This window comes from Ovis aries, chromosome 2, assembly GCF_016772045.2.
Source record: "Ovis aries strain OAR_USU_Benz2616 breed Rambouillet chromosome 2, ARS-UI_Ramb_v3.0, whole genome shotgun sequence".
NCBI lineage: Eukaryota > Metazoa > Chordata > Mammalia > Artiodactyla > Bovidae > Ovis > Ovis aries.
This window is the reverse complement of record NC_056055.1, coordinates 18362540-18382133: the sequence shown is the minus strand read 5'-3', so window position 1 is coordinate 18382133 and position 19594 is coordinate 18362540. Positions and strand designations below refer to the sequence as shown.

General features: G+C 36.7%; 1 protein-coding gene and 2 pseudogenes across 1 annotated transcript; 2 read left to right on the top strand and 1 right to left on the bottom strand.

Annotated features, from left to right (window-relative positions):
- The first annotated feature begins 589 nt into the window (after window positions 1–589).
- On the top strand, window positions 590–1552 carry LOC101119277 (olfactory receptor 13C8). The gene has a single exon (XM_012114683.3). It carries the CDS (start codon window positions 590–592, stop codon window positions 1550–1552), a length of 963 nt encoding a protein of 320 aa, XP_011970073.1.
- Window positions 1553–9768: 8216 nt separating this feature from the next.
- LOC105613644 (olfactory receptor 13C3-like) lies at window positions 9769–10667 on the top strand (annotated as a pseudogene).
- Window positions 10668–14661: 3994 nt separating this feature from the next.
- On the bottom strand, window positions 14662–15609 carry LOC114112916 (olfactory receptor 13F1-like; annotated as a pseudogene).
- Window positions 15610–19594: the final 3985 nt, after the last annotated feature.

Sequence of the window (19594 nt, the reverse complement as noted above, 5' to 3'; positions counted from 1 at the left end):
AAATTCTAAAAACACAGCACAGGAACCACCTGCAAATAAATTTTATCTGCCTGCTGCATCCAGATCACTGATACTAAATCAATGTGTTAAGAAGTAGAGCCATTAGAAAGGGCAATAAACTGGCTTGAGATTCAAGCATCCTACAATCAAAAAGTGTTCCCTCTTAACTCTGAGAAAATTAGCTTGGGATTCCTGCTCTAGTGGTCAAGGTTTAGAGTAAGAGATTGTCCCAGAGTTATCTTGTTGCTTTCAAATAGAGAACTATTATAACAAAGGGCTTTCTTGGTGGCTTGGTTGGTAAAGAAACCGCCTGCAATGCAGGAGACCCAGGTTCATTTCCTAGGTCAGGAAGATCCCCTGGAGAAGAGAATGGCAACCCATTACAGTATTCTTGCCTGGGGAATCCCATGGATAGAGGAGTCTGGTGAGCTACAGGCAATGGGGTCACAAAGAGTTGGACATAACTGAGCAACTAACACTTTAATAACAAAGAATATGATTCTTAAAACAGGAGCTCTTGGAAACACTGTATTAACAAATATCTATTTTATTATCCCTAGAGTGCTGTTGGAGAAAGGATATCCACAATATGGGAAGAACCAATGATTCCGTGTTGAGAGAATTTGTTCTGACTGGGCTTTCTGCTCACCCAGAGCTCCAGACAGTTTTCTTTGTCCTAGTTCTGTGTATGTACCTGATGATCCTACTGGGAAATGGAGTCCTTATCTCTGTAATCATCTGTTATTCTCATTTGCACACCCCCATGTATTTCTTCCTCTGTAATCTTTCCTTCCTGGACATTTGCTATACAAGCTCCTCTGTTCCATTAATTCTTGACAGTTTTCTTACAGTAAGGAAAAGGGTTTCCTTCTCTGGATGCATGGTGCAAATGTTTCTCTCTTTTGCCATGGGAGCCACAGAGTGTGTACTTCTAGGCATGATGGCACTTGACCGCTATGCGGCCATCTGCTACCCACTGAGATACTCTGTCATCATGAGAAAAGGTGCTTACGTATCCATGGCAGCTGGATCCTGGGCTGCAGGTATTGTTGACTCAGTGGTGCAGACGTCTCTTGCAATGCAATTACCATTCTGTGCTGACAATGTAATCAACCATTTCGTTTGTGAAATTCTGGCTATCCTAAAATTAGCCTGTGCTGATATTTCAATTAATGTGATCAGCATGGCAGGGTCAAATCTGATTGTTCTAGTTATTCCATTGCTAGTAATTTCCATCTCTTACATTTTCATTGTTGCCACTATTCTAAGAATTCCTTCCACTGAAGGAAAACGTAAGGCCTTCTCCACCTGCTCAGCCCATCTTACAGTAGTGATTGTATTCTTTGTAACAATCTTCTTCATGTATGCTAAGCCCAAATCTAAAAGCTCCGCTGGTACAGATAATCAAGACATCATTGAGGCCCTCATCTCTCTCCTCTATGGAGTGATGACCCCCATGCTCAATCCTCTCATCTATAGTCTGAGGAATAAGGATGTAAAGATTGCTGTGAGGAACTTGCTGGGTAGGAAAAACTTCTCTGATGGAATATGAATTATGATTTATACTATATAACTCAGAATTCAAAGCTGCTGCAGACACAAAATTCAAATAGAGAAGATTACCATGAGAAAACAATTTCACAAAGTGTCATTCAAAACTATAAGATATTTTAAACAGTGCTACAAGATCACTGAACTGCAACTGTCGCTTCAGGCCATGTCTTTCTCCAGATATATGATGAGGAATGTGATGGCGGGATCATTCAGTTTCAGTTCAGTCACTGACTCTTTGCAACCCCATGGACTGCAGCAGACCCAGCTTCCCTGGCCATCAACAACTCCTGGAGCTTGCTCAAACTGATGTCCATTGAGTCAGTGATGCCATCCAACCATCTCATCCTTTGCCGTCCCCTTCTCCTCCTGCCTTCTATCTTTCCCAAAATCAGGTTCTTTTCCAATGAGTCAGTTCTTCCCATCAGGTGGCCAAAGTATTGGAGTTTCACCTTCATCATCAGTCCTTTCAATGAATATTCAAGACTGATTGATTTCCTTTAGGATTGACTGGTTTGATCTCCTTGCAATCCAAGGGACTCTCAAAGTCTTCTCCAACACCACAGTTCAAAAGCATCAATTCTTCAGCACTCAGCCTTCTTTATAGTCCAACTCTCACACCCATACATGACTACTGGAAAAACCATAGCTTTGACTAGACGGACCTTTGCTGGCAAAGTAATGTCTCTGCTTTTTAATATGTTGTCTAGGTCGGTCATAACTTTTCTTCCAAGGAGCAAGCATCCTTTAATTTCATGGTTGCAGTTACCATCTACAGTGATTTTGGAGCTCCCCAAAATAAAGCTCACTGTTTCCACTGTTTCCCCATCTATTTGCCATGAGGTGATGGGACTGGATGTCATGATCTTCGTTTTTGAACAATGAGTTCTAAACCAGCCTTTTCTACTCTCCTCTTTCATCAAGAGGCTCTTTAGTACTTTGCTTTCTGCCTTAAGGAGGCAGGATCATATGATAGCTCTATTTTTACTTTTTAAAGGAACCTCCATACTGTTCTCCATAGTAGCTGCAACAATTTATAACAGTGTAGGAGGGTTTCCTTCTCTCCACATCCTCTACAGCACTTGTTTGTTGATTTCTTGATGATAACCATTCTGACTGCTATGAGGTGATATTTAAATATAGTCTTGATTTCCATTTCTCTAATAATTAGCAATGTTGAACATCTTTTCATGTGCCTCTTGGCCATCTGTATGTCTTTTTTGGAGAAATGTTTATTTAGTTCTTCTGCCTATTTTGATTGGGTTGTTTGCTTTGATGATTAAACCATATGAACTGTTTTTAAATTTTGAGACTAATACCTTGTCAGTCACATCATTTGCAAATATTTTCTCACATTGTGTGTCTTGCCTTTTAGTTTTGCTTCACAGTTTCCTTAGCTGACCAAAAGCTTTTGAGTTTAATTAGGTCCCACTCATTTTACTCTGAGAGACAGAACATATATTGCTGTCATTTATGTTAGAGTGTTCTGCCTATGTTTTCCTCTAAGAGTTTGTCCATTTACAGATGAATAGGAAAAGAAAATGTGATATATATATATATACAATGGAATATTACTCAGCCATTAAAAAGAATGAAATAATGCCTTTTGCAGTAACATGGACAGAACTAAAGATTGTCATACTGAGTGAAATAAGTCAGACAGCAAAAGTGAAATATTGTATATCACTTATATATGGAAAAATAAAACTGATACAACAGAACTCCTTTATAAAATGGAGAGTCACAGACTTACAGAACAAATGTATGGTTACTAAAGGGTGGTATGTGGGAATATTTAAGGAGTTTGAGAATTATACTACTGTATTTAAAGTCATTAACCAACAAATACCTCTGAAATATCACACAAAACTCTGCTCAATAGTATGTAAAAACTAAATGGGAAAAGAATTTGAAGATTAATAGATACATGTAAATGTATGACTGAACCACTTTGCTGTACACCTGAGAATAACATAACATTGCTAATCAACTATACTCCAATATAAAATAAAAAGATTAAAATATATGATAAAATATATATTTATGACATATAAATATATGATATATCTTGGTTGCCAAAATATGTCTTGGTTACTGTTGTTACTTTTAGTTAGTTACTTTTTAATTTCTAACTGCAGAAATTAAACATGCTTGTGGCTTTTCAGAAAACTACTATGGAAATGCAAAATATTGAAAATCTCTTAGGAAGCCCCAGGAAAACATAATCACTCTTAAATATTTAGAAAATAATAAAGACACATGTATATTACCATATGTAAAATGGATGACCAGTCCAAGTTCAGTGCATGAAACAGGGCATACAAAGCTGGTGCACTGGGACAACCCAGAGGGGTGGGATAGGGAGGGAGGTGGGAGGAGGTTCAGAATGGGGGACCACATGTACACCCATGGTTGATTCATGCCAATGTATGGCGAAAACCACCACAACAGTGTAAAGTAATTAGCCTCCAATTAAAATGAATTAATTAATTAAAAACAAAATAATAATAAAGATTAAAAGTGTTCTAAAAGACACTTTGTAACCTAAAATAAGTACAGAGCCAATTATTCAAAATCACTATGAATTAATATATCTATCATATATTTATTTTTATATTGTTCATTTATTTATAATTTCTCTCCACCAACACATAAAGCTCTTATATGATGAGCAAGAACTTTTTATCATCCTATAATATCAAAAAGATCTAGTAGAGGACATGACATATAATCAATGTTCAAGAAATATTTTTTTAAAAAATAAAATGAACCACATCATGTATAAATGCTGAAATTTGTATCTGCCATATCTGAGTTAACAATGGTTTCTCAAAAAAAAAATCTGATTCAATATAAAATTTTATAAATTAACTATATTAACATTTTCCCCTTCATGGATCACAGCCTTCTCATGGTGAAGGGGCTTGTGTAACTCAATGAAGCTATGAGCAATGCCATGCAGGGCCACCCAAGATGGACAGGCAAAAGTGCAGAGTTCTAACAAAACATAGTTCACTGGAGGAGGGAATGACAAACCACTCCAGTATTCTTGCTGCAAGAACCCCATGAATACGAACAATATGAAAAGGCAAGAAGATGACACAGGAAGATGAGCCTCCCAAGTTGGAAGGTGTCCAATATGCTACTGGCAAAGAGCAGAGGGCAATTACTAATAGCTTCAGAAAGAATGAAACAGGGCAAACCAGAAACGATGCTCAGCTGTGGAAGTGTCCAGTGGTGAAAGTATATTCTGATGCTATAAAGAACAATATTGCATAGGAACCTGCAATGTTAGGTATATGAATCAAGCTAAATTAGACGTAGTCAAGCAGGAGATGGTAAGAGTGAACATCAACATCTTAGGAATCAGTGACCTAAAATGGACAGGAATGGGAGAATTTAATTCAGATGACCATTATATTTACTGTGTGCAAGAATCCCTTAAAAGAAATGGAGTAGCCCTCAGAGTCAACAAAAGAGTTTGAAATTCAGTTCTTGGGTGCAATATCAAAAATGACAGAATGATCTCAGTTTGTTTTCAAAACAAGCATTTCACCAAAATAGTAATCCAAGACTATGCCTGAACCACTGATGCCAAAGAAGCTGAAGTTGATCAGCTCCATGAAGACCCACAAAGAACTTTTAGAACTGATACCGAAAAAATGATATCCTTTTCATTATAGGGGATTGGAATGCAGAGGTAGGAAGTCAAGAGATATCTGGAATAACAGTGAAGTTTGATCTTGAGCTCCTTATTGCAAAATGAATTCAATTTCTTAAATTGAAGAAAGTAGAGAAAACCACAAGGCCATTCAGATATGACCTAAATCAAATTCCTTATGATTATTCAGTGGAGGTGACAAATAGATTCAAAGGATTAGATCTGGTAGGAGGCAATGAACGCCATCCCAAAAAAAGAAATGCAAGAAGGCAAAGTGGTTGTCTGAGGAGGTTTTACACATAACTGAAGAAAGAAAAGAAGCAAAAAGAAAGGGATAAAGGGAAAGATACAACCCAACTGAATGCAGAGTTCCAGAAAATAGAAAGGAGAGAAGAAGGGCTTCTTCGATGAAAAGTGAAAAGTAGAGGAAACAATAGGATAGCAAAGATTAGAGATCTCTTCAAGAAAACTGGAGATATCAAGGGAACATTTCATGCAAGGATGGTCACAATAAAGGACAAAAATGGTAAAGACCTAACAGAAGAAGAGATTAAGAAGAGTTGGCAAGAATACACAGAAGTATATGCAAAAAATTCTTAATGGCTGGGATAACCATGATAGTGTGGTCACTCACCTAGAACCAGACATCCTGGAGTATGAAGTCAACTGGGCCTTAGGAAGCATTATTATGAACAAAGCTTGTGGAGGTTATGCAATTCCAACTAAGCTATTTCAAATCCTAAAAGATGATGCTGTTAAAGTGTCACAGTTAATATGCCCACAAATTTGGAAAATAGCAATGGCCACAGGACTGGAAAAGGTGTTTTCATTCCAATCCCAATCTTTGGCACTTTTCAAACTACCAAAATAATTTTCAGACTACCAGACAATTGTGCTCATTTCACACGCTAGTAAGGTCATGCTCAAAATCCTTCAGGCTAGGCTTCAACAGTACATGAACTGAGAACTTCCAGATGTACAAGATGGGTTTAGAAAAAGCAGAAAAACCAGAGATCAAATTGGTAATATACGTTGGATCACAGAGAAAGGAAGGGAATTCCATAAAAACATCTACTTCTGCTTCATTGACTATGCTAAAGCCTTTAACTGTGTGGATCACAACAAACTGTGGAAAATTCTTAAAGAGATGGGAATACCAGACCACCTTACCTGACTCCTGGGAAACCTGCATGCAGGTCAAGAAGCAACAGTCAGAACAGGACATGGAACAATGAACTGGCTCAAAATTGGGAAAGATGTAAGATAAGGGTGTATTTTGTCACCCTGTTTATTTACTTTACATGCAGAGTGCATCATGTGAAATGCCGGGCTGGATCAAGATTGCTGAGAAAAATATCAACAACTTCAGATACGCAGAAGATATCACTCAACAGAAAGTGAAGAGGAACTGGAGAGCCTCTTGATGAGGGTGAAAGAGGAGAGTGAAAAAGCTGCCTTGAAATTCAACATTCAGAAAACTAAATTCACAGCATCTGGTCTCATCAGTTCAGTTCAGTCGCTCAGTCATGTCCGACTCTTTGCGACCCCAAGAATGGCAGCATGCCAGGCCTCTCTGTCCATCACCAACTCCTGGAGTTCACTCAGACTCACGTCCATCGAGTCAGTGATGCCATCCAGCCATCTCATCCCCTGTCATCCCCTTCTCCTCCTGCCCTCAATCCCTCCCAGCATCAACAGAAATCCCAGGGCTGATCTCCTTCAGAATGGACCGGTTGGATGTCCTTGCAGTCCAAGGGACTCTCAAGAGTCTTCTCCAACACCACATTTCAAAACTATCAATTCTTCGGTGCTCAGCTTTCTTCACAGTCCAACTCTCACATCCATACATGACCACTGGAAAAACTATAGCCCTGATTACATGGACCTTTTTGGCAAAGTCATGTCTCTGCTTTTGAATATACTATCTAGGTTGGTCATAACTTTCCTTCCAAGGAGTAAGCATCTTTTAATTTCATGGCTGCAATCACCATCTGCAGTGATTTTGGAGCCCCCAAAAATAAAGTCTGACCCTGTTTCCACTGTTTCCCCATCTATTTCCCATGAAGTGATGGGACCAGATGCCATGATCTTCGTTTTCTGAATGTTGAGCTTTAAGCCAAAATTTTCACTCTCCTCTTTCACTTTCATCAAGAGGCTTTGTAGTTCCTCTTCACTTTCTGTCATAAGGGTGGTGTCATCTGCATATCTGAGGTTATTGATATTTCTCCCAGAAATCTTGATTCCAGCTTGAGCTTCTTCCAGCCCAGCATTTCTCATGATGTACTCCACATATAAGTTAAATAAGCAGGGTGACAATACACAGCCTTGAAGTACTCTTTTCCCTATTTGAAACCAACCTGTTGTTCCATGTCCAGTTCTAACTGTTGCCTCCTGACCTGCACACAGATTTCTCAAGAGACAGATCAAGTGGTCTGGCATTCCCATCTCTTTCAGAATTTTCTACAATTTGTTGTGATCCACCCTGTCAAAGGCTTTAGCATAGTCAATAAAGCAGAAATAGATATTTTTTCTGGAACTCTCTTGCTTTTTTGATGATCCAACAGATGTTGGCAATTTGATCTCTGGTTCTTCTGCCATTTCTAAACCCAGCTTGAATATCTAGACATTCACGGTTCACGTACTGTTGAAGCCTGGCTTGGAGAATTTTGAGTACTATGTTACTAGCATGTGGAGATGTATGCAATTGTGTGGCAGTTTGAGCATTCTTTGGTATTGCCCTTCTTTAGGATTGGAATGAAAACAGACCTTTTCCAGTCCTGAGGCCACTGTTGAGTTTTCCAAATTTGCTGGCATATTGAGTGCAGCACTTTCAAGGCCTCTATCATATATTTATTCCCAGAGAAAATGTAGGTTGAAAATTGTACCTACAGTCAATCAAACTTAAATATTTATACCAAATAAAATATATCTTGTCCAACCAACCCTTCATACTCCCTTGGAAATGTATACTTATGAAGTAGGTAACAGATTGAATTGGATGAAAGTCCTCCTCTCCACAGCAAATAGATACATGAACATGCTATTATGCTGACTGAATTGTCTCATCATTGTAAACTGGACATTTCAAAGAAAGCAGCATAACCTGTTGGCAAGTGACTATTACTGACAGAAATCGTCAATCCTATATCAGAAGTATACTTACTGTTTGAGAAACCTAACTAAAACCCATACATTGGATCAAGATGTTACCTCTAGGGATATTTATTAAGCTAGGTAGACTGTCTTGAGGATGAAGAGTTGTTTTCAAAATTGTGCTCTTTTACTTATTTATTATAAAGAAGGTCATCTGCTAATATTTACTCTTTAAATGTTTTCAAATTAAAATCTTTTTCTCCATACTCTATGGCACACAACTCAGATCTAGAGCCAATCTCTAATTTCTGTTTTGGAAAATGTTGAGCATAACTGAAAATTCAACAAATGGAAGAGGAAAAACTTTTATATGGACAGAACTAAAAGGTAACTCTTTTGTGTGTGATTTTGTTCTTTGTATTTTTAAAATCTAAAGAACCCAAAACTCATTGCAATACACTTACTCAGAAGTCTCACCAATATATTTAGTTTTCCATTGTCTGCTCTTCAATTATAGTCCTACATAGAACTGAAACACCAATGTTATGCTCCAAGTTATCAATGAGAGATGGTCTAAAAGGCCTTGCTACTCATGTGCTTCTAGACGATCAGCATCAACACCATCTGGAAACATGTTCATAAATTCAGATCTCAGATATCACTTGAGATCCACTGATTGAGAATCTTTTACAAAGATTTCCCATGTGACTCATCTGTATATTAAAGTTATAAACACTCCACTAGATGGGTGGTTTTCTTCCTCAGTTGTGCAATAGAATCATCTGGCGAGCACTATTTTAAAAGAGGCCTTATTCTCACTCCTTAGACAACTGGCATAATTTTGGGAGGGCAATAACCAGGCAGGTAAAAAAGGAGGGATGTAAATCAGAAAAGGTAGATATGAATAGCAATTTATTACTTATTGTGTATAAATGTGTTAAAATAATTTTTAAATATATTCTATGAAATTTATTTTCCTCAGGGAATTATAGTAATGATTAAATAAGTAATACATGTGAGCATATTAATAAATTACACAACCCGAAACTAATGCTACTGTTAATGACTGACATGATACAAACAAATAAATCAATAGTCTTAAGATATTAAGAATGGTATTTCCAAAATAACACTTATCATAGTACATCTGTGGTTCAACTAAGTCAGAAATAACAAACTTTTAAAAATGCAAATAGTTCTTCCCTGTCTCAGAACCTCTCTATCAAAATCTCAGGAAATAGAACACAGGAGTTTGTGTTTATAATAAACTACCAATGTAAATATCGTGTAACTTCTACTCCATAATTTATAAGCAGGAAGAGGAATATAAAAACCTAATTTCACAACTAAAACCAACCAGCTACTTTCCCTTCCTTCAATGATCTCTTGCTTCATATGATAATATTGTATAGACCCCTTAACACCTACATCTCTTCTGCAATACTCAGGTATGCAAAAGTAAAATGGAAAGAAGCAATTCAACAGGCACTGAGTTCATTCTTCAGGGACTTTCTGAGTACCCAAGAGCCGAAAAATTCTTTTCTGTCATACTCTTGGTGATGTACCTAGCGATCCTCCTAGGGAACAGCACTTTGATCATCCTCACTCTCCTGGATTCCCACTTTTACATCCCTATATACTTCTTTCTTGGTAACCTTTCCTTTCTTGATATTTTGTGCACATCCTCCTTTATCCCCTCAACAATAACACACTTTCTATCAGGGGAAAAAAAATCTCCGTCACTAGGTGTGTTGTTCTGATATCTGTCTCCTTCACCATGGCCTCCACAGAGTGTGTGATCCTAGCAGTGATGGCACATGACTGTTGCATAGCCATCTGCATGCCTTTGAGGTACCCTATCATCATGAGCAAGGCACTTTGTATTCAAATGGCAGCTCTCTCATGAAGATGGGGCTTTCTCAACTCATTGACACAATTCTTGCAGTACACTTACCCTTCTGTGGGAAAAATGTCATCAATCATTTTGTTCATGAAATATTGGCCTTTCTCAAGCTGGCTTACACAGATATTTCCTTGAATGAGATTACTCTAATGTTTGGCAGTGTACTATTTTTGTTTGTTTCATTACTATTGATTTTCATCTCCTACATTTTCATCCTTTCTATTGTACTAAGAACCAATTCATCTGGAGGAAGAAAAAAGGCTTTTTCCACCTGCTCAGCCCACATTACAGTGGTGACTGTGTTTTATGTGCCAATCATCTTAATGTATATAAACCAAGTCCAAAGACGCTTCTTTGGACAAACTGATTGCCATGTTCTATGCAGTAGTCACACCCATGCTCAGTCCTATCATCTATAGCCTGAAAAATACAGAGGTGCATGGTGCCATGAGAAAATAGACAACTAGACTGCTTCTGAAGGAAAGGATAAGGAACTTACAACTTTGAGCTTATGCACAAAATAAGCTCATATATTTGAGGCAAGGTTTTCAATACAAGCAGAACAAAGAAACTAAAGGATATATGTAAAATCACAGAATCTAAAAATTGGAAGGAAATTTCAAAGTAATAATCTGATTTTATCTTTTATGAAAATAAGGACAACTAGTGTTAGAAGTAGAAGTAAACTTTTAGAACAAAAAAAAAATGTGAAATTGTGTTTTCCAAAAAAACTTAACAAGTAAAACATATTTCACTCCCCTTTTTGAGAGAACTATAGGAGTTCATTTTCAGGAGTTTTTTTCTGTTAATTACTCATTTTTGTTTTACCCAGGGACTGGATCTGGCCCCAACCTAATTTTTCTACTACAAATTTTTCCTCCTTTTTTCCCTTTCTGTGTTTATCCCACCCCCTCTGCACACACTATGCTGTATTCATTATGTAGTTATCCAAATATATCATGTTCTTTCACATTTAATGACAATAGTATATGTCAGTTCATTCCTATCATGATATATTCCCCATGGTGGCATCACAGTCATCTAATTAAATACAATTTGAGTGTTATTTACTCTGAAAATCCTTCCAAAATTTACTCAATGGAAAAGTACTATTTACAATAGCCAAGATATGGAAGAAACCTAGGTGTCCATTGACAGCTAAATGGATAGAGAGATGTGGTATGCATATATATATATATATATATATATGTATATGTATATATATATATATATACACACACACACACAGAGACTGTTAGTCACAAAAAGAATAAAATTTTGCCATTTGTAGCAACGTGTATGGACCTAGAGCTTAGTGAAATGAGTCAGAAAACAAAAAATACTCTGTTGTCACTATTATGAAGAATCTAAAAAATAAAATAAATGAGTGTACGCAACAAAACAGTAAGACACAGATACAGAGAACAAACTAGAGGTCACCAGTGTCTGATCACCAAACATGTGTGGGAGGAACAAGATGGGCTATAGGACTAAGAAACACAGACTACTATTTACAAAATAAGTGAGAAACAGGATATATTATGCAGAAGAGGGAAATATATCCATTGTTTTGTATAAATAAATTGAATATATTCTATTAAAATATTGAATCACTATCTTGTATTCCTGAAACTAATAGAATACTATAAATCAACTATATTTTAATAAAACAGAAGGAAAGATAAAAATAAGGAGACAAAGATACACTAGCATAATTCAATCATGTATTAGAATGATTTGCATATGCATGTATTCTGAGCGATGGGAGTAATTAAGGACAGTTTTCCCAGAACCTATAACTTCTTCTTATTCTTAGAAATGTTATCACATACATTTTGTTTGTAGTTTTGCCCATTAAGCATATGGACAAATACTGAAAGTAAAATTGAACTTGTGATCATTTTCATCTTGTAAGAAGTAGAGTGTTAGTGTGTTATTTTCATTTCAGTTCAGTCACTCAGTCGTGTCCAACTCTTTGCAACCCCATGGAATGCAGCATGCCAGGCTTCCCTGTCCATCACCAACTCCCAGAGTTTCCTCAGACTTATGTCCATCGAGTTGGTGATGCCATCCAACCATGTCATTGTCTGTCATCCCCTTCTCTTCCTGCCTACAATCTTTCCCAGCATCAGGGTGTTTTCCAAGGAGTCAGTTTTCGCATCAGGTGGCCAAAGTATCGGAGCTTCAGCTTCAGCTTCAACATCAGTCCTTCAGTGAATATTCGGGACTGGTTTCCTTTAAGATTGACTGATTTGATCTCCTTGCAGTCCAAGGGACTCTCAAGAGTCTTCTCCAACACCACAGTTCAAAAGCATCAATTTGTCTGTGCTCAGCTTTCTTTATAGTCTAATTTATCCATACATGATTACTGGAAAAACCATAGCTTTGGCTAGAATGACGTTTGTCGGCAGAGTAATGTCTCTGCTTTTTAACATGCTGTCTAGGTTTATCACAGCTTTTCTTCCAAGGAGCCATTGTCTTTTAACTTCATGTCTGCAGTGATTTTGGAGCACCGAAAAATAAAAGTCTCTCACTGTTTCCATTGTTTCTCCCCTCTATTTTCCATGAAGTGATGGGACCAGATGCCATGATCGTTGTTTTTTGAATGTTGAATTTTAAGTCAGCTTTTCAACTCTCCTCTTTCACTTTCATCAAGAGACTCTGTAGTTCCTCTTTGCTTTCTGTCATAAGGGTGGTGTCAACTGCATATCTGAGGTTATTGATATTTCTCCCAGCAATCTTGATTCCAGCTTCTGCTTCATCCAGCCCTGGGACTAATAAAAAATCATTATCAATTGACTGCTGCTTTCATATTTATTCAATATTTTCTCATTTGACTGTCATGTCAGCCTCATAATTATCTCTCATGATTGTCATGTCAGTAGTCAGTAGGCGTACTCTGCCCATATTCCAAACTAAATAACCAAACCATAGATATGTCAAGTTAGGTTTTTCCAAGGTCACACAGATAAGACATGGAGGAGTACAAATGCAATCCTGAGTTATTTGGTTCTAAAGCCCATGATTTTCCATAACACCACACAGATATTCCTGTGGTAGCAATAATTAAGTTGACAAGTATTGATTTTGTAAGCCAGAAGCATAACAGTTCTTTCCACAGAAGTGTAGATTAAACCTCTGAATGAAGGTAGAATGAATGAGAATGATTGGCTGAAATTAATAATTGCTTTAAATCCAATCACTGTGTTAGTTGTTATTTATGTTTACTCTCCTTCCTCCTTGGCACATAGAGTGCTAGTTATTCTTCTCTACAATTATGTCCACTCTTTCATTCTTCTACTCTTCCCATGGCCATAGAACATTGTCCCAAGGCATTAATACAATAACCACAACCTATCTGCCTGTTTTGATGAGGTTGTTACTCTTTGGACAGACTAGTTCAACCCTTAGTGTGATTTTCTCACTTGCTCTAAGATTTACCCTCTAAAGCTTCTCTGTCTTTCTGCGAGTGGTAATTTTCAGCTTGAGTTAAAGCCATCACTATAATTCCATTAGCTCTGTGACATCTCCATGATAAAGGGTAAATTAGATGTGCATATCAACTTCACATTTAAGTAACTGGTCCACAGGCAGAATATAAATGTTACAAAAGCTGCTAACTGTACATTTTGTAATTACTCATATATTGTGGTTTATAGAATAAGGTATCTTCATACATTTCAATATTTTATGTCAATTTAATGAGTCTGGGGTATTGTAAATTCTATAATATAGGGTTAATATCTTGCCTTTCTTCTCTAAATGTTAATAGTTCATTCATATTCTTGGATTTAAACAACCAGGCATCTGAAAAAAGTACAACAGAAATGAGCTGATTGTTTCACTGAGGTACTCTGTAGTTTATTTGAGTTAATAATATAAAGTCAGCACTCTATGACAAACAACATATCATTAAACTCTGATTTTTTTGTTCATGATGATACATCTCCACCCCAGTTTTATTTAGGATTGTTTTATGCAGACTTTTTATATTTGTACATGGACATTCCCACACATCTATCTGGATACAAAAGCATACCCAAATATGTAAAACAAAACCACACATTTATAGAATATATGATTGCTATCATCAAATGTCACTATTCAGAAAAATGGTTAATCATAAATTAGCTCAAAAATCTACTAGTTACTATGCTTATATAGTACATATTTATAATACTGAATGCTTAATGATTGGCTACACTGACATTAGTTAATTTTATATTCTAACTCCCTGAAATAAAATTTGTCATCATTAAAATCTATGTAAGAGTTTGAGATATACTTATATATTTTTATATTATCTAACAACTTCAATTATAGATGAAGAAACAGACTTAGAAAACCACACGTCACATTTGAAATGAGTGTATTCCCCAATTCCAAAGTTCTGATGTACCTTGACCACTAAACATTCCCTAAATTTATGTGTTTTCACATGTGCTTATCAATGTTATTTGCCACTGGGGACTAAGAAAGTACAAAAGGGGTTTTTAATCAGCATCTTTTTCACAGCTGTTTTCATCTCTTTGTTGCTTAGACTATAGATGATTGGATTCAATTTGAGGGTTAAAATCACATAGAGTAGAGCCATAAATTTATCTATTTCTTGTGAATCTACAGCTGAGGGCTTCAGATACATGGAGAGAGCTGTCCCACAGAACAAATCCACTATACTCAAGTGGGCTGCACATGTTGAAAAGGCTTTGCTTCAACCATTCACTGAGCTGATTCTTAGGATGCTGGAGAGGATGGACACTCAAGAAATAAAAATGAGCAGAATCAGCACAAGAAAGAAGTACACTGATCACCAACATGATTAACTGAAACTTTGAAGTGTCTACACAAGCCAATTTTAGGACAGCCAGAATCTCACAAACAAAATGACATCTTCTTCCACTCAAAGACAGCTGCAACACAGAAACCATTTCCACCAGGGCAGTGAAGGAGCCTGTCACCCAGTAGCCAGCTGCAATCTGTACATAAACCTTCTTATTCATGATGATGAGGTATCTCGGAGGGTTACGGATGGCCACGTATCAGTCATATGTCATCACGGACAAGAGCACACACTCAGTGGAGCCCATGGCCAAAGAGAAGTACATCTGGGCAGCAACACCCTGAGAATGAGATGGAGTTTTTCCCTGAAACAAAGTTTTCCAGCATTGGAGTCAGGACAGAAGTATACCAGATGTCCAGACATGGCAGGTTGCTGAGGAAGTACATGTAGGTGTGTAGGTGAGAATCCAGGGCACTAAAAGAAATCACAATACTATCACCTAGTAAGGTGATCAAGTACATCAGCAAGCACAGCACAAATATGGTGATTTCAACTTTGGGATAGTGAGTAAATCCCAGGAAGGAAAAAATTAGAAATGACTGTTGAGTTTGTCTTGCCCATTTTAATCCTCCTAGTCCATCAGTAGTAGTGAATAAAAGTATACATGGCCTATATTTAAATTTTACATTCTAGCAACTTTCAAGGGGTTTTTGTTAGGAGAACTTTAAAAAGAGCATTGCCCTCCAATATTATTAGCAATATCATATTAATTATTCACTCATTCATGCCACATTTACTAAATAAACTGAGAATCTAGAGCTGAGTTAACACAAATCCTTCTTTCAGGCAGTTCATAATCAAATATAGGGCACAATCAATAAGAACCCTATCTCTATGTTGGGAGCAGATGATTAATCAAAAGTAGCACTGAACTTAAATCAGGTCAAGGACCACGGGAGATGTGCCAAGTGAGGAGCAATTTTTTAAAAAGTTATAATGAGAGAGAGTTTGCTTGCCCTTCATAAAACTGAAAATTATCTTATGAATAGACAGACACACTGACACAAGGAACATTAGGAGATGAGACTGAGAAGATTGGCTGGAGTCCAATGACTATGCGTGTGTGCGTGCTAAGTTGCTTCAGTCATGTCCAACTATAATGTCACCCAATTTCTCCCCTCAAGAAGGCAATTTGAATATGAAAATAATATTGAACCCCTTCCTTTCTTGGAAACAAAATCACTTTCCAAGTTTTAGTATTTTATTATTCAAATAAAATTTCTTACACCATATCTTACAACCAATCACATATTGAGACATATGTTTAAAATCACTTTCTAAAGAGCAGGCTTAGATGAGCCTTCACATACATAGGCCTTGTGTTCTCTTTTATCTATGTCTCTATCCTCATCTCCCAATATTATATTTCCATGCACACTTTCTGCTCTGAAATAGCAACAGACTTGTCATTCCTATACTCATCATGAATTTAACATTTCTATGTCTTTAATATATATTTTACCTCCTTGGAGTGTCTTTGTTTCCCATTTGCAATCTTGTCTTTCATAATATTACTCTTAATAACATTGTTCAATCATCAAAACCATGTACAAAAATCTTAATTGCAGTTTCATTCTTTGTACATATGTTATTGAAGTATATCGCAATGAACTATACTCAGATGTGCATGTCTCTGTTCTTCCCACCTTGCACTGTGAGCTCAAGAGCTTGTTCCCCACAGTCCAGCAAGATGATAACTTGCACTAAAGATTTTTAATAACACATTGCTTCCTTAAATATGTTAACTTCTGATACATGTAAAATGCATACAATTTTCCCATATATCTCTAAGCCAAAATAAAAACCTGAAGATTTCTCAATTAGTTTACATCTGCTTTCTTACATGTGACATTAAAGAATGTAGTTGAATTAGCTTTTAAACCTTATTTAATGTAAAATCTGAAAGGAAAGAGGATGAAGACCACGTTTACTAAAAGAAGAGGTTCCAGTCATCCTCTGTAGAGAATTAGAATGCTATCCTCAGGGTGTGAAATTTGGGCTCTAAATCAAACCATGATTCTTACTGGTACATAAAATTAGGCAAATCATCACTTGAACTTTTTGAAACTTGCTTTCCTAATCTATAGAAAGAAGATAATTCCTACCTAGTACAGATATGAAAGATCTAGATTAACTTGCTTGAGATTCTCACTCCATAATCCCAATTTCATGGTCTCTCTAATATTTCAGAGAATCACAGTAGTGCATTTATGATTTCAAGGACACCTCGCTTTCCAGAACCGAAATTGCCTGAATGCTGCTCCTGTGCTGGCCCACAGTGAGTCAAATTTTTTTAATTTATCACATTTTCCACAACCTGTTAAAATTTCAACCCCCAATCCATGTGTGAAAATAAAACACTTTACTTATTATTTCCAGAAAGGCAAGAGTTAGGCATTCCTGGTCTCTAACACCCACTTTGGTCAGTATATACCTTCACTTCCACTGAGGGTTTCTCTGTTGGGCTTTCCCCACCCAGCACTCAGTTTTCCTTTCTTTTCAGTGCTCTGGCTCCCGCCCTTCATGTCCCATCTCTCCTTTCTGTCTCACTTCACCACTCTTTTGTCCACTCTCAGAAGCAAACCAATGAAGTCTTTTCCTTTTCTCATCCAGATTGAGTCCCAGTCATTTCTTCATCCTTATCTTAGATCTTTGTCAGAGTCTTCAGTACTCCAAGACATTTTACATTTCATCTTTCCCTAAAATGATTTCTGATTCCAATGCTAACATAATTAAATATTTCCCAACTAACTCCTCTCTTTCTTTCTAAATGTCGAAGCCAGAATAGACTTAGAGAACTTCTAATCCAACTTGGCCTTTTTTTAATTGAGAATTGTTTGGTTAGGATTTGTTGAGGTAAATGTCTGGAATATATAGCCAAAAGTTTTATTCTGTATTCAGGACTCATGTCTTCAACTCATTTTCCCTACCAACTAGTTACTTCTTTTTAAAGTAAATATCTTTATTCTGGTTTACTAGCCTAGTTGAGACCCATTAATAAATTTTGTAAATCTGAGATTACAGAGAGAGATGGCTAACATCTTGCTCCCATTTACCTCAGCACATGGAACAAGCATCTTCCCTTCTGGCTGATGTGTGCTTCAATATTTAAAGTTGATCTTCAGTGCAGACTTTCTTATTAATCTGGCACAGTGCTCAAAAGAAAAAGATCTTGTATGTGGACTGGATGGATAACAGGCCTCTATCTTTGTGAAGAACATATGAACACACACTATACATGATTTCCCTATGGATTAAGCCTGCTTCTGGCCAGCAGTGACCACAGGATTAGGATCCTTCATCCATATCCTTTCTGCTAACAGGACCAGTTACTAGATATGTGACTTTGAACAAATAATTTTTATATCTCAACATTCTCACCTACACATGGGGACTTTTTTTTTTCTTTAACACATAATTTCTTGATTTCTTCAATCCCTTAAATTTTACTGTGCAAAGTTGACTAAGATGATTTGCAGCTGAACGATTTTCAGAGCAACTATTTCCAGGTGGCTGCCGTCTATGGGGTCGCAAAGAGTCAGACACAACTGAAGCGACTAAGCAGTAGCGGCAGCAGCAACACAGATAAAGAATAATATGAATTATAAATATATTTTGGAATATTCAATTTTGAGTATTATATTGCCCTGCTGAATGTTACCATGGAGATTTTAATAGCGTCATTGTGGTGTTCTTTAGAGAGATAAAGTTTAAATGCATAAACGCATCTGGCATATAGCAAACACTATTTTGGTTTCCTTCATCTTCAATTGTTCATTTTTTCAAATTCTTTCGTGTTTCTGTCCCCAGTTTCACATCTTACAAAGGCATCACTAAATTTTTATCAATCAGACCTGTTCAGGTATATGTTCTCTTCTTACCCAACTAACCATGTATAATTTTCATCACACATGATATAACATTGATGCATGTTATATCCAACTTTCCTCACTTGGTGGTGAAGAGTATATACCACTGTAGCAAAAGCCAACACCATTGAAAACAAGGAACTTACAGGTTGATTTTTTTAAAGGCTATTTCAACTCATTCTGTTAAATGTTAAATGAGTGTGTGTCACTCATTTGTGACACACAAATATTATGGTCTCATGGGTTTGATCTCTGGGTCTAAAGTTTTCACAGGAATGCATCACCAGCAACAAAAAAAAAATTAAAATTTCTCAAAACAATTCCAAAAATACTCATGCATACATAATAACTATGAAAGTCAAAATTCTTTTGTTAGCCAAGGACTCATTGTTCCATTTCATTCTCACACAAATCATAAAATGTATTCAAGAACAAGTAACAAAATTTTCAAAATAGAGAGACTGCAGGGTAGGGAATGTCTGTTCATGATCAGCACTGTAATAAATGTTTGCAAACCAAACCAAAGAAAACTGAATTGGTCCCATGAGGTAAACTGTTATAGAATCAGAACTCTGGTGACACCAGCCTAATTTATGTTCTAAATAAGACTGCAAATCTGCTGCCTATTTCACAGCAACCTCACTGGACCAGTTAGAAATGACACCAGTAGACATGTA

Excerpts from the sequence above, each read along its gene's own strand:
- LOC101119277 (XM_012114683.3), top strand. The coding sequence starts at position 590 with ATGGGAAGAACCAATGATTCCGTGTTGAGAGAATTTGTTCTGACTGGG.